The 14,854-nt window shown below is 41.8% G+C and overlaps 1 protein-coding gene across 1 annotated transcript; it reads left to right on the forward strand.

The window, feature by feature from the left end:
- The first annotated feature begins 3,858 nt into the window (after positions 1-3,858).
- On the forward strand, positions 3,859-10,995 carry LOC310996834 (deoxycytidine kinase 2). Its single transcript, XM_083986328.1, has 8 exons — positions 3,859-3,991; positions 6,426-6,541; positions 6,635-6,718; positions 7,934-8,043; positions 8,139-8,286; positions 9,445-9,560; positions 10,749-10,848; positions 10,935-10,995. The coding sequence occupies exons 1-8, from the start codon at positions 3,889-3,891 to the stop codon at positions 10,959-10,961; spliced, it is 804 nt and encodes a 267-aa protein (XP_083842454.1). The 5' UTR covers positions 3,859-3,888; the 3' UTR covers positions 10,962-10,995.
- Positions 10,996-14,854: the final 3,859 nt, after the last annotated feature.

The raw sequence follows: 14,854 nt of genomic DNA on the forward strand, positions 1-14,854 counted from the left end.
AACTCATGTCAACCGTGTTACCAGTCGACCCCTTCCCCAATAACCAAGCAATGGTTCGCTCCAAAGTCCAACATCATGTGATGCCACTTTTCTTTTTGGAGGGAAACTTGAAGATACTATGGTAAATTTCTACTCCTCCTCCTCAATATTAGGGTGTGCGCATAGAGCGGGTTAATTGACCGTCAACTGTGTGGGTCCATGCCTATGTTCCCACAGCCTTATGTTCCCACAGCCCTATGTTCCCACAGCCCTATGTTCCCACAATTCTAAGATTTTTCTCAAAATTAGGCCCTATGTTCCCACTGGACTCTCTACCTATCTGGGCTCTATCTATCTGGCCTGTCTAGCCTCTACCGGGTCTTTTTACTAAACTTAACCAACTCTTTTATTCATTGCCTAAACACAACCAATGGTGGGACCAAAGGGCTGTGGGAACATAGGGCCTAATTTTCAGTGACAACAAAAGTTAGAAATGTGGGAACATAAGGCTGTGGGAACATAGGGCTGTGGGAACATAGGAATGACCCCAACTGGGGTTACCAACATATTCTTTTGAACTTTCTTTAGTTGCGATATTATCAAATATGTAGAGAAAGTGTATAAAAATATGAGTTAATTAAGGTCATGTGGTGATGGATCAGAAGTCTGCAGTTAGCACAAGACCCCAAAAATAGCTGAAATGTCAGCCACCTGTCAACCGTGTTACCCACAGTTGAAAGGGAGTAACACGGTTGACGTTGTTGGGAGTTTCAACTGTATACTGCTGTCAACCGTGTTACTTTGTCAACTGTGTTGTCATAAATGTTTAACTCTGATAAACTGTAACAAAGACGATTGGGGCTCTCTTATCTCTGGATAAGGGGATATTACATAAATATGGTGAATATTTCTGAATTCAGTGTTAGGTGGATTTATGTGGGAAAAAGATCCATCCTTCATGGTAATATCTCACAGAATTGACATTATAAAGCTCAAAAATTCATAAAATCCAATTAGTTAAACAAACAACCTCAAAACCCATCGGTGAGTGGACCTGAAAGCTTTCAAGAAAATGTGTTATCAAATCTGTAGCACTTCACACATGCTTTCTATGACCAAACATTTGTCCGTAACACGGTTGACAAAGTAATGTATCCAATGTTGATCTAAATTCAGACAGTTTAAAAACAACAACTAGGCTACCTGTTTCCACAAAGCACTTTCACTTCACAGTGACAGTAGCTACACCACCACAGGGTTTCCCCCGGGAAATATTAAGCCATTCTGCTGTGGCAATCCAACATAAATAGACTAGTTGATAAACGCCAGGCCATCTGGTAGTGCCTTGTGGTGTTAAGAACAGCATTTACAATACGCCTGAAACAGGGGGTTTGACCATGTTGACTTGCCATAATAACCCTGAGGTGTGTGACTATCAGTGTGAAGTGAAATTGATTAGTGGAAACAGGTAGTTCCCTCTTTGTAACTGTGAATGTAGGTGGGATATTGGGCAATTGTTGAATTTCAGAAGACTTTAATTCTGTGTGATCAGTTCAGAAAATGTGTGTCTCTTTTATAGATCAGTTGAAAATCGACCATTCTGCTTATTTTAGTAGCCTATAGGCCTAAGATCCTACCCTTCAATCACTTGCACTTTATAGGCCTACAATAACAGTGAGTCACAATGTTTCTCTTTACAATTAGGGGGCGAAATTAGGGGAAGAAAATTGAAGGTATAGGCCAGGGTTTAAGTCTGCACCTCTTAACCAACACACAACTTTTATCACTCTTAATCAAAACACTAGACAAAAAAATTAGAAGTCAATTGGAGCTGTTTGACCTTGAAAAGTAACATCCTTCACCTGTCAACACTCTTCCAGTCATCTGAAGTGCAGAGGCCACACCTTCATCCCAGACCCTCAACTGTTGACTAGGGTCGTATGCAGGGACGCTCATTCTGATGTAGCCTGTAGTGTTTTAGTCTCCTATGGCCTCGTGTAGAGGAACTGAAACTTCTTCTGATCAGGAACAGAAAAATCACAGTTACAGAACAATCAGCATCAGTAGGCCAGGTCAAAGCAAACCACTGAGTGCAAATATTTTACACACACGCAGCAAATAAAATAATCACCCACTTAGCAATGTTTATCTGTGTTACTGCTGTATCCAGTGGTAAAGTTGCTGCTAATGCTAACTTTAGTGTTAGCTGTTTGTAGCAGCTGCAGCCTGCAGGGTCAAGTTCAGCTCATCAGTGACAGTGCTGTTGTTGCCAAGGTTACCATCAATACCACCTTTAGTTTTCTGAGTTATTGCTTGAAGAAAATAGATTATTTTCTGCTGCTTAATGCTGCTCCTCCTCACCACTGTGCTGGCAGACTGGACTGTGTGCCTGTGAACCTTCCTAGATGACTCTAGAATCAGATAGAATAAGAAGAATACAGAATCCTATTATGGATCAGAGGTTTGTGGTGCAGTTTCTATGCAAAGAAAAGAGGGTGTAGTAATATAGGTTAACCACAAGAGGGCTGAAGTCTACAGTCAGATACTGACTGAACCATAGAACTGTTGCACATTCCCTGCAGGTTTTAATATAGGTACAATCTGTCTTTTCTGTTCTTGTCAAAAGTCTTTTTATTTTCAGAAATTTTCATATAGATATAGATCAAATAGACTGTAAAAACTACACAAACCAAGACTAGATAGATAGATAGATAGATAGATAGATAGATAGATAGATAGATAGATAGATAGATAGATAGATAGATAGATAGATAGATTAGTACAGGCAAAATAGCGTTTTACGACATACGTTTTTTTTTCACCATACAACTATGAGGTGTCCAGAACAACATAGCTACTAAACGTCGATTTACTGTATCACAATGAAACTTTGCACAATGAAAGTATCCATGAAATGTAACATTTTTTGTATTAGCCTACATTTCTTTGAAAATTAATTTGAATATGCAAATGAGCCATACACTAATGGAATATGCCCAAAATACACCCGAATAGGCTGGTTTTTTCCCCCTTTACTCCTACCACAATGGTACTTTACACAATGAAAGTATGCATGAAACGTTTGTAGGCTATTACAAGTTTCTTGGAAAATAAATTTGAATATGCAAATGATGTATGGTGGAAAAAAATCTATTACAATTAGTTCTATTTTTGGTCCAAAATGAGCTAGATTGCCTGGACTAAGATACCGTAGATGGATTTTCTACACAGTCAGGTTCATGGGCTTCTTTTTTTTTTTTTCAAACTTTATTTAAAGTTGTAGCAACAACAACATCTTTCCAGCTCACATTTGTTACAACAGTAACAATAAAGTTACAATTATGACAGTATAACAAAGGTTAAGCAAAAGAAGAAAAAAAACAGAAATAATCAAGTAAATTTTGGTGACAGACCTCGACTCGTATCCCATGAAAATTATAATTATAGTTATTGTGACAGATTATTCATTAAACATTTCTGAATGTATGTTCATTATTGATACATTTCTTGTTTGTAATTAAGTTAAGAGACTTAAAATAATAATCAACTTCAATCAAAAACAACTATGATGGTGAAGAATTCTGAAATTTACATTTATGGATATGAAACTTCCACAATAAAATATAAAGGTTTACTATAGTAGGCCTACATAGTTTCTTTTCTTTGAAATCAAAATAGCTAAGTGATAACGTTCTTCCCCTCAATGTTGATTTTGTTTAGGTTCATGGGCTTCAGAAACAGTCGGACATGACGTCACGTCTTTAGTCCCGCCCCCGGAAAAGGAACTCTGTTCTACTCTATTCTAGCGCGGGATTTAACTGAGGAGGAATCTCGCAGCTGTTTCCCTCCTTGCGGAGAACAAACAAAGATCAATAACTACAGATCGATACCCGTTCATTGGCTGATCAAATGGCGACTCCACCGAAGAGGCCGTGCGGTGTCTCCAGCAGTCCGTCTCCTAGCAGCAGCTTCTGCCGCAGACTGAAGAAGATCTCCATCGAGGGAAACATCGGTGAGTTGTGAGTGAGCGCCAGCGGGCTGAGCAGCGGTGAGCTTAGTACCAGGCTGCTGATCTCTGGTCAGCCGCTTTAAAGCTCTTAAACTCCGCTCAACACGGAGATCATTAGTGTTTCTGAGCTCAGTCTTCCTACAGCTGATCAGCAGATCAGTCTGTCTGATCAGTCAACACTTTACTGATCAATAATCATTAACGTCTGTGGCTCCGTGCAGGGCGGGAACATATCCAGACGTCACTGTGTTTGCTGTAAACAGCAGAGCTCTGATCGCTGATAATCTATCGAATCTATAGATTCAGTCACATGTTATTCTGTCGGGTCACACTATAGATCAGAGGTTAGAATGATAAAAACAACTCGGAGGAAGTTTACAACTGAAAAGGTCCAAATGTTTCTTGAGGTTTAGTTTCAGCTTTTCAACACAACAAACTGTAAACAAGATCATAACCGAGATTAACATCTGTAAACAAACTGTCAACAAGATTATGACCATTAACATCTGCACACAAAATCAGTAAACTGAGATTAACATCTGTAACAGTGAATTTCTGCACTGGTAGCCTATCACTGATGTCAGTAGCTATAGCTATTAGATGGAACTCCGTCTCACTATTTCATAGTTTCAGAATCAACAGGAATATTAATTATAAGTCACATAATACAACTTTGAGTGAGAATGGAAACTAAAGTAAAAAGAACAGGATTACATAAAAAGCTTCTTTGTCATTTAAAGCAGATATCAGTGGAATGTTTTTGTTAATATAAGTCCTAAATAGTCCTATTTTCCGTCAGCAATCACTTACATGAAGTATTTCAGCCTAAACACGAGTCTCTCCGTCACTCTGCTCTGCTGTAACCCGAGGAGAAAATTTTCCTTGTGGGATACAAGTGTTATCCAATGAGGAGAGAGAACGGCATGAAGGGCTGTGTGTGCAGCCAAGGGATGCGCGTGAATGTGGTGACGTAGCACGAGGACCAATTGATGCCTGACAAGGGCGGGGGCTGCTAACTCATGGTGCGTTCAAAGAAACTCGTACTTTGTGTTTTTCCTTCCTGTGAAGTCATACCAGTTCGATCTGGTACGAGTTCACGGGTCGGAAGTTACGAGTGGCCGTTATAGGGAACTTTCACAGACAACAGGATGGTAAAAACACGAGCTACGGGTTACCTGGAACGCTACCAAGTCGTAGTTGTGACTTGAAGCTGTAACTTACGGTTTCAAAAGCCTGCCTTGAACGCAGCATTAGCCGAAACGGCCGTGAAGCTGATATCTGCTTTAAGATTTTATTCAATATTTTATGCCGACATCAAACAAAAGATCAGACTTCAACACAAACATCACCATAGTAAACAAAAATATACAGAAAAAAAAAGGAGGGAGACAAAACAAAACAAAAAAAACACAAATCACAGCCCAGAAACAGCGCAGCACATCTCCCAGCACTAAACACCATGGTAACCGAAAAAAAATATATACAACATATACAGCCATCCTGCCAATTTTCCTATAACTTTTTTCCAGAAAGGGAAAATCAAAGAGAAGAGAATTACACTGATCCAGTGAAAACGACCCAGAACGCTGTAGTACCTACATACTGCAGGCGTGTGTGTGGAGTGTGTGTGTCGCTGCAGCGCTGCCTGCCACACATAAACACTTAAGACAGCTGAAGAAGACGGGAAGTCCCCGCTGTAATTCAATAGAAGAAGTCCCCCGCTGTATTGAAACTCCAACATGGATTAAATGTTGACAGGGAGTCGTGTCAGAGTAAATATGATGATCAGTGATGATTAAACAGACGTGATTCAGCTGCAGCGTCTGAGCGACGCGACGGCAGTCGGCCGTTGTTGTGGTTACGTGCATATAGACTGTCAGTGTGCAGCTGCTGCTGCAGCGGTGTGTGTGTGTGTGTGTGTGTGTGTGTGTGTGTGTGTGTGTGTGTGTCTCAGGTTACAGGTAGCGCGGCGGGGGGCATGACATCATCGTTTTAGAAAAAATCCGTATTGGCCGTCCAGACGGATACGCTGGGGCGGCGTTGTCAAATTTTCCCACTCTGGGACCCGTTTTCAAAAAATACCATTTTCACCCCCTGAAAACGCCGGATCCGTGTGGACGCGAGGCCAATCCGATAAAGTATTTATCCAGATTCGAAAAAAACTGATTCGTCTGGACGGGGCCTGAGTCTTAAGATCATTTGTTTTGTCTCAATTGATTAATGATTATTGTTGATTAGTTTGTTAGGAAAATGTCCGTTTCAAAATGATACACCAGTCTCTCACCTGTCTGTGTCTCACCTGTCTGTGTCTCACCTGTCTGTGTCTCACCTGTCTGTCTTACCTGTCTGTCTCACCTGTCTGTCTCACCTGTCTGTCTCACCTGTCTGTCTCACCTGTCTGTCTCACCTGTCTGTCTCTTACCTGTCTGTCTCTCAGCTGCAGGGAAGTCCACATTTGTGCGTCTCCTCCAGGGGGCGTCGGAGGACTGGGAGGTGATCCCGGAGCCCATCGGAAAATGGTGTAACATCCAGAATGACCGTGACATTTACCAGGTGCAGTGATGATGTCACACTGTGGATCATTCAGGGCGCTTCCTGTCCTGTCCTTTCAGAATAAGGTGCTGATGTTTAGCTGTGTGTCTGCAGGAGCTGAGTTCTTCTCAGAAGAGTGGAGGCAATCTGCTGCAGATGTTGTACGACAAACCGAGCCGCTGGTCCTACACCTTCCAGGTGAGTGTCACAACCAGTGATGGGAATAACGCCGTTACTAACGGCGCTACTTTTTTCAGTAACGGGTAATCAAAAAAGTGACTATTTCCCCTGTTTTAATGCCGTTACTTGACTGAAGAAGTCCCGTCACAAAATATTACACTCATGTATGTCAAATCTAAACGGGAGGTTAGGGGGGCGAGTCCAAGTAATTTGACATATTTGAGCATTTTATAAAAAAGTAACACAATGTGGTCACAAAACTCACAATGTGTCCCTGAGGACCTTCAGAGGTGGTCTGGCCGACGGGATCACAGTCCGTCCTCAATGTGCCTTGGGGGCGTTTACACCTGTACTTTCATGTACAGGTGTAAACGTAGTCTGATCACTGACAATGCATGTTAAAGGGATAGTAGCATTTTTTTAAAGTGGGGTTGTATGATCTACAAATAGCCCCTAAGTACTTTAATTACAGTAGAAGACTCTCTGCACTCCTCCCGTTAGCAACGCCAGCCCATAATAGCCCTGCCCAGAGATTTACAACATACAGTGTTGTGAACAGACCCAAAGAAACGGCCTATTTTCGCGGCCTAAAAGAGGTTTTACCTGGAAAAAAAATACACAGTTCCATTGTTCGCCATAATATAATTTTTTCCAGCCCTTCAAGTGCAGGAAAAACACAGTTTTTATTTGGACCAAACCAACTCACGTATCCCTCCGCCCAGGGTTAGCGCCCGCCGGTCAGCAGTTGGTTGGATCCAAATAAAAACTGTGTTTTTCCTGCACTTTGAGGGGCTGGAAAAAATTATATTATAGCGAACAATGGAACTATGTATTTTTTTTCAGGTAAAACCTCTTTAAGGCCGCGAAAATAGGCCGTTTCTTTGGGTCTGTTCACAACACTGTATGTTGTAAATCTCTGGGCAGGGCTATGGGCTGGCGTTGCTAACGGGAGGAGTGCAGAGAGTCTTCTACTGCAATTAAAGTACTTAGGGCTATTTGTAGATCATACAACCCCACTTTAAAAAAAAATGCTACTATCCCTTTAATGCCAGGTGTAAACGGGGTACCGATGAACATCCTCGTCATGTGGAGGCTTTATTAGCGGTGGCAGGAAAGGCTGTTAAAGGCAGCGTAGCCTGTTAAAGGTTGAAAGGTTCAAATTGAAAATAAGTCCGTACTGAGTCTTCGGTCCAGAACATATCCCAACATGTCTCCTGCTGTGTGTTTCTGCAGAATTACGCGTCTCTCAGCAGAGTTCGTGCTCAGCTTGAGCCTCCGTCAGTCAAACTGCAGCAGGCTGAAAACCCCGTCCAGTTCTACGAACGCTCCGTCTATTCAGACAGGTAACCACACTATGGAGTTACTACAATCAGCATATAGTGTAGTGTATATAGTCAGTGTGAAGTATTACTACAGTGGGTGTGTACTGTGTGTACAGGTATGTGTTTGCGTCCAACCTGTATGAGAGCGGTGACCTGTTGGACACAGAGTGGCTGGTCTATCAGGACTGGCACACCTGGCTCCTGAAGCAGTTCCAGTCTGAGATCGCCCTGGACGCCATCATCTACCTGAGAGCCCAGCCACAGGTACTACTCTACTCCTACTACTACTACTGTTACTACTGTAATACTACTACTACTACTACTGGACGCCATCATCTACCTGAGAGTTCAGGGAGGGCAGAGAGCAGGCCAGCTTAATGGGAGGACTGGATGGCAGACTGGTTCATGGGAAAGGAGGGCAGGCCGGTTTAACAGCAGGGGAAATGGGGGTAAGGGGTCATGCAGGTGGCGGCTGGTGCAGAGAGATGGAGCTCCGGTGGATCTGTAGAAACACAGAGAGAGTGCCAAGGCCAAACTACAAAGTACAACAGGAAAAGACAGTTCAAAAATATATACTGAGAGAGAAGAGAAGAGAAGACAAGACAAGACAAGAGGAGAGGAGAGGAGAGGAGAGGAGAGGAGAAGGGAGAGGAGAGGAGAGGAGAGGAGAGGAGAGGAGAGGAGAGGAGAGGAGAGGAGAGGAGAGGAGAGGAGAGGAGAGGAGAGGGGAAGGGAAGGGAGAGGAGAGGAGAGGAGAGGAGAGGAGAAGAGAGGAGAGGAGAGGGCTCCATGTAACCAGATGTGTCCCCAGCAGTCTAACCCTATAGCAGCGTAGCTATAAAATGGTTCAGAGCTACCTGAACCAGCCCTAACTAAAAGCCCTGTCATAAAGGAAGGTCTTAGACCTCCTTCCTTTATTTCAGCCTTTCAAAACACTATTTATGCCTTCAAAATTTTCAAATCAGAGATTCGCCCTTTCAAAACTCAGGTTTCAACATGTCAACACTTTTTTCTAAATATATTCACACCAGTTTTCAGATCTCCATCTACAAGGTTTCAAAACTGGATAACAAAATTATACTGTGGGAGAATAGTGCCAAATTTTGAACTCTGAAAGTGTGTTGTTGAAACACTGTAAAAACAGTGCTGTAGTTGTAAAGAAGTGAAAGAAAAAAACAAAGAAACGCTGCAGAGATTTGAAATGAAAATTCAAATACAAAATAATGTTTTCAGAGATTTTAATTTTTATTTCAACCTTTCAAAACACTATTTACACCTACAAATCTTTTGTACGCTTTCAACATTTTTTTATTTCAGTTTTGCTTGATTGCAGTGTTTTAGCTCCATACTGCTACTACTATTGTTGGTGTGTGTGTTTTGGTGCTGCCTTCAGGTTACTGAGTGAGTGTGTGTATGTTTCAGCGGTGTATGCAGCGGTTGCACCAGCGGGGTCGGGAGGAGGAGCAGGGGATTCCTCTGGAGTATCTAGAGCAGCTTCACTCCAAACACGAGGCCTGGCTCTACCACAGGAACCTCAGGTGGGTCAAACATCTTCACCAACACACGCTGGAAACTTTTCTGTCAAACTGAAAGCTCTGCAACAGATACAGGAAGTAGCAGCAGCTTTCCAGTTAACACTTAGGCCCTGTCAACATTTAATCCCATATTTGAGTTTGAATACAGCGGGGGACTTCTTCTATTGAATTTCAGCGGGGACTTCCCGTCTTAAAGGGATTGTTCACCCAAAATTCAAATTTCACTCATTATCTACTCACCCTCATGTCGACTAAGGGCTGGGAGAATTTTCAGAGTCCTCCGTTCCTTCTCTGAGTTACAGGGGGGGTTGGCGCAGCAGTATTTCTCCATATAATGGTTGTGAATGGATACCAACTTTCTTCGTCCAAAAAGACACACCAAAAAACATCCAAATACCTCCATGCTGCTCGTCTGTAATGTCCCTCTTGTATTGAAGCCCCGACATGAGAAATTGTTCCGCCGGTCAGTGCAAATCTCGCGTGATTTGCACTGACACAGGAAGAGCAGTGAACTGAGACACTGGGAGCTTCTGCTACAAACAAGCTTGAAATATAGACTTATTTAATTTTTTTCGGAACAATTTCTCATGTCGGGGCTTCAATACAAGAGGGACATTACAGACGAGCAGTATGGAGGTATTTGGATGTTTTTTAGTGTGTCTTTTTGGACGAAGAAAGTTGGTATCCATTCACAACCATTATATGGACAAATACTGCTGCGCTGACCCCCCCGTAACTCAGAGAAGGGACGGAGGACTCTGAAAATTCTCACAGCTCTTAGTCGACATGAGGGTGAGTAGATAATGAGTGAAATTTGAATTTTGGGTGAACTATCCCTTTAAGTGTTTATGTGTGGCAGCGCTACAGCGCCACACACGCTCCACACAGGCCTGGAGGATGTACTACAGCGTTTTGGGTCGTTTTCACTGGATCTGTGTGGACGCAGATATTTCTGGAAACGATGCCGTGTTTACGGAGATTTTTTTCAAAACGATTAAGAAAAAGATCGGATTCAGTGAAGCCGCGTATTCGTGTGGACGGGGCCTTAAAAGTCACTGTCCACTGAGCCTAAACATGCAAACATCAGATTTCAGAGGGAAGATTTAGCAGTTGGAGTTTCAAATAAACTCCAAATCAGACGTCTTTAAAGTCAGTGAACACATCACAGTACTGACCCCACTTTGTGGCCAGGTTGGACTTTGATTACCTGAATGATCTACCTCTGCTGGTCCTGGACGTGGACGATGACTTCATGAACGATCGCATCAAACAGGAAGACTTCATCAGCAGGGTTTGTTCTGACTCTTTGTTTTTTAGTTGTTCACAACTTTTTAATTTTTTTTTACATTCTGACCTCGAGTCTGTTCCCTCCTGCAGGTCAAAGACTTCCTTACCACACTGTAGGTTCATCTACCAATCACAGGCAAGGATGCGAGTGGCGGCCGCGTCTGATTGGATGATATGTACAGTTCCAGTTTACAGATACAGTTTATTAATGTCAATGTTTCAGTGCACAACTCAACATTTGTAGCAACAGAGTTTTAACCTCATCTATGTTTTTATTTTTTTATATTTTGTAGATACTTGTAAATGAGCCAGTGAAGGCATCATATCTGTTTGTGTGAGTGTGTGTATTAACACTATGTATTTACTTGAATTATGTGACTTAGCTAATATTTATATTTCAGGCTGGATCATTTCTCTTATGAAAACCTGGTGCTTGACTTCAGTGACAACAACCTGTCAGTGAAGATGCTATGATGCCTTCAGGAACACTTGATGTTTTTCTCTGTCAAACATCTGTTTTTCTAAGTGATTTTTGACGTGTTCCGAAAACCCATTAAATCAAACTTCAAACCAAACTAGAGAATGCATTTCCTGAAGGAAATACATGTGAATGCTGAAAGCTGAACACCATTACTGAAGCAATGCTGAATGACCTGAAGAAATTACTTATGCAATGTTGAAAAGACTGACGCTAAAGCTGAAACATAACACTTGAAGAGCTGGAGATATTGGTGAAGACTCAGAAAGTAGACATTTATTTTATTTTTTCGAATCATAACAACACTTGTGTACATCCCACCTAATGGCAACTGCTTAAGTTCCATCTGAAGTTCTCCATGAAGTTGTTGCTAGGATACAGACTAAACATCCTGAGGCACTAGAGCACTGAAGAAGGAGGAGGCAATTCTGGACGGCCTGGATCATCCACTTCATGGCACCTTGACTGACCAGGAAAGCAGCGGTGGTGGACGGCTCCTCTCTCCTTGCTGCAAGATGGAGGAATATAGTAGTGGGGCAGATAGGCAAAATGATTTGGCCCCTCCACCAATGATCCTGATCCACCCAGCTGCCTCTTCACCATCGGTCCAGCTCCACCCGGCGGCCCTGCTCCACCCGGTGGTTCCTGCTCCATCCGGCGGTTCCTGCTCCACCCGGCGGTTCCTGCTCCACCCGGCGGTTCCTGCTCCATCCGGCGGCCCTGCTCCATCCAGCGGCCCTGCTCCATCTGGCGACCCTGCTCCATCTTTCTTTCTTTTTTGTGTCATTGTCATGTGAGCTACTACACTAATATGAATTTCCCTCCTCGGGATGAATAAAGTATTCTCTACTCTACTTGTAAGCTGATGAATGCCTTTAGGGGTAAAAGCAGTAGGAATGTTAAAAAGGTAGAAGAAAATGTAGAAATCCTGCCTGCTTATGTAAGTGAAACAGTTGAAGATTTCAAAGAGTTGAAATCTGCAGCTAACCTGAAAGTAAAGAAAACTGATTTACTGAAACTAACATAGCTGAAGCAATAGCTGAGAATAGATTAAAAAGTAAGACTTTAAAGAAGGAGGTTGATTTTGTATCAAATGGTTGGAAATTACTTGAATTGTTGAAAATTAGTATGAAGAAATTGAAAAGCTTAAGTCTACTCAAATATATTTAAAACTGACAGCTTGAAAATATGGTTGAACCATTACTTATATAGATGAAACAATAAATGAAGAGTAAAAGTAGAACATTTAACAGTAGAAATAAAAATAAAAAAAAGTAGAAGAAAATGTAGAAATCCTGCATATTTCAAGTGAAACAGTTGAAGGGTTGAAATCTGAAATAGGTATGAAAAGATTAAAAAATAGAATTTGTAAGAAGGTTGATTTTTTTATGGAAGTAGTGTGTGTACCACACTACTTTGTTAATGATGATGCTTTTAGATTGAAGGTTGGCTCTAATGGACATGATGGTCTGATTTTGTGGATGACTACATTTGTCCAGATGACTGTAGTGAAAAGTTGAATAGAGTTAGTTTTGCAGTTGTCAGGTTGATAACGGGCTAGTAAAACATGGTAGATGTTCATGTCCGAGGTCTTGTCCCAAGGTGTTAACAGACAATCTGACAATGATTGAAGGGTTTAACTGTGTAGTTAATGCTCAAGCGAAGGACATGTTGAGTCACCATGAGGTGGTGTACCTGGCTAATCACTGATGGAGCAACATGTCTCCGCTTTACAGCAACTAAAATGGGTCATTCAAACTGATCTGGGTGGTGTTAAGACTTACACAAGCTGTAAACACCAGCATACAGCATGGCTGACAAGGTGAGCACGTTCAGACTCAGACCAACATGAACACACAAGAAAACACAATTAATACTTACTCAAGGTTTCACATTAAAACTGATCCACACTCAATTCTAATTAACATAAAACATTATAAAATGCTCTTTGTCTTGAGAGCATTTGTTTCAGGAGGGGAGGGGGCATGGTGCGATGAGCATCTGTGTGTTGACTTTGTTGTCCTGAACCCTAAAAAGTTTGTTGACTCAAACTCAGTCGGACAAATTCCAGGACAGAAAAACTCAGCAAGAGGCGAGAACATGAAAACAAACTTTAATCAGACCCCCAAGAGACCTGGAGGAGGTCTGGAAAAGCCTGGAAGAGGTCTGGAGAGTCCTAGGGACTCGGGAAGAGGCCTACATGATGTTAAGGTAAGATCTTTTAGACCAGTGGTTCTCAACTGGTGGGTCGTTCTGGATGGGTCGCGGACAGCTGGTCAAAAAAGTAAATATTTAATGCACATCTGATGTTGGACATGTCTTTTATTTTGAAAAATAACTTCTTTTGAAAGGCACGGGTCACGTGAACACATGCAGTTGTAATGCTCCTCCTCACTTTCTTATTATTTGCTCTGAATGCAAATATATCAGTTTCTTATTAATGTGGCCTGAATGCAGTGAATCTTGTTTTGTTTTGTGGGTCTTTATTTTGTGCAATTTGATATTGCTTCACTTTTGTGAATATGTTCTGAATGCAGAGATGCATTAGAAGTCAAATATATTGTTTTGTTGGTCTCCATTTTGTGCAGTTTGATATCTTTTTATTCATTTCCGTACATGCAGTTGTCATGGTAACTCCTCAGTTTCATTCATGTGCTCTGAAATGCACTTTGCTCAATAAAGAGCAAAAGGAGTTTTTAAAGGCTTAAAAAAAATTCTTGGTTTGAATTCTATAAAAGTGGGTCGCGACTTAATGACCATGGGAAAATGTGGAGCCCAGAGTGAGAGTTGAGAACCCCTGTTTTAGACTACTGATTAGACTAATCTGATTTTTTTTTTTTTATCGTAGTGTGCCTAAAGGTGCTATGAGCACTTTGTCAAGTTTTTATCAAGTTTTTCATCTAGTTTGTTCAGAAATTGAGGCTTTTTTATTTCTTGCCTTAAGGCAATGTTGTGCCCTAAGGGATACTTTTTGAGAGTGTCTTTGTCAACATTGTTTTGGAGGGGTAATCACATTATTGCATGTGTTTTTGCCCATTTGAAATAACACATTTTCACACATGTTGACTATGGACAAAAAACTGTTTTATGGAAGGAAAGACAGGGATGAGCATGTTAGACAGATCCCATCTGAAAGTGAGGACAGTGACACAGAGTAAGTGTTCAATTTTCGGGGCGGTGCATAGCAGTGGTTAAGGCGGCCGCCCCATGTAGAGGCTACAGTCCTCAACGCAGGCGTCCCCGGTTCGAATCCCGCGTCGGGCAGACCTTTCCTGCATGTCATTCCCCCTCTCTCCGCCTCCCTCTTTCCTGTCTATCTCACTGTGCTATCAAATAAAGGCAAAAACGCCCAAAAATATACTTTAAAAAAAAAAAAAAAAAAAAGTGTTCAGTTTTCAGTGTCACACTGAATAAAATCTAGTGCAGCCCACATAATGTATCAATTTACACAGTATACACCCAGGCCTAACATTCTGAGCACTGACAGGTGAAGTGAATAACACTGAATAACACTCCATCATGGCTCCTGTTA

This window comes from Trachurus trachurus (genome assembly GCF_905171665.1).
Source record: "Trachurus trachurus genome assembly, chromosome: 14".
In the NCBI taxonomy this organism is placed as follows: domain Eukaryota; kingdom Metazoa; phylum Chordata; class Actinopteri; order Carangiformes; family Carangidae; genus Trachurus; species Trachurus trachurus.

Coding starts and splice junctions, on each gene's coding strand:
- LOC310996834 (XM_083986328.1), top strand. CDS start 3,889: ATGGCGACTCCACCGAAGAGGCCGTGCGGTGTCTCCAGCAGTCCGTCT. Junction 6,719..7,933: donor GCTGGTCCTACACCTTCCAG/GTGAGTGTCACA, acceptor GTGTTTCTGCAG/AATTACGCGTCTCTCAGCAG. Junction 9,561..10,748: donor CTCTACCACAGGAACCTCAG/GTGGGTCAAACA, acceptor CTTTGTGGCCAG/GTTGGACTTTGATTACCTGA.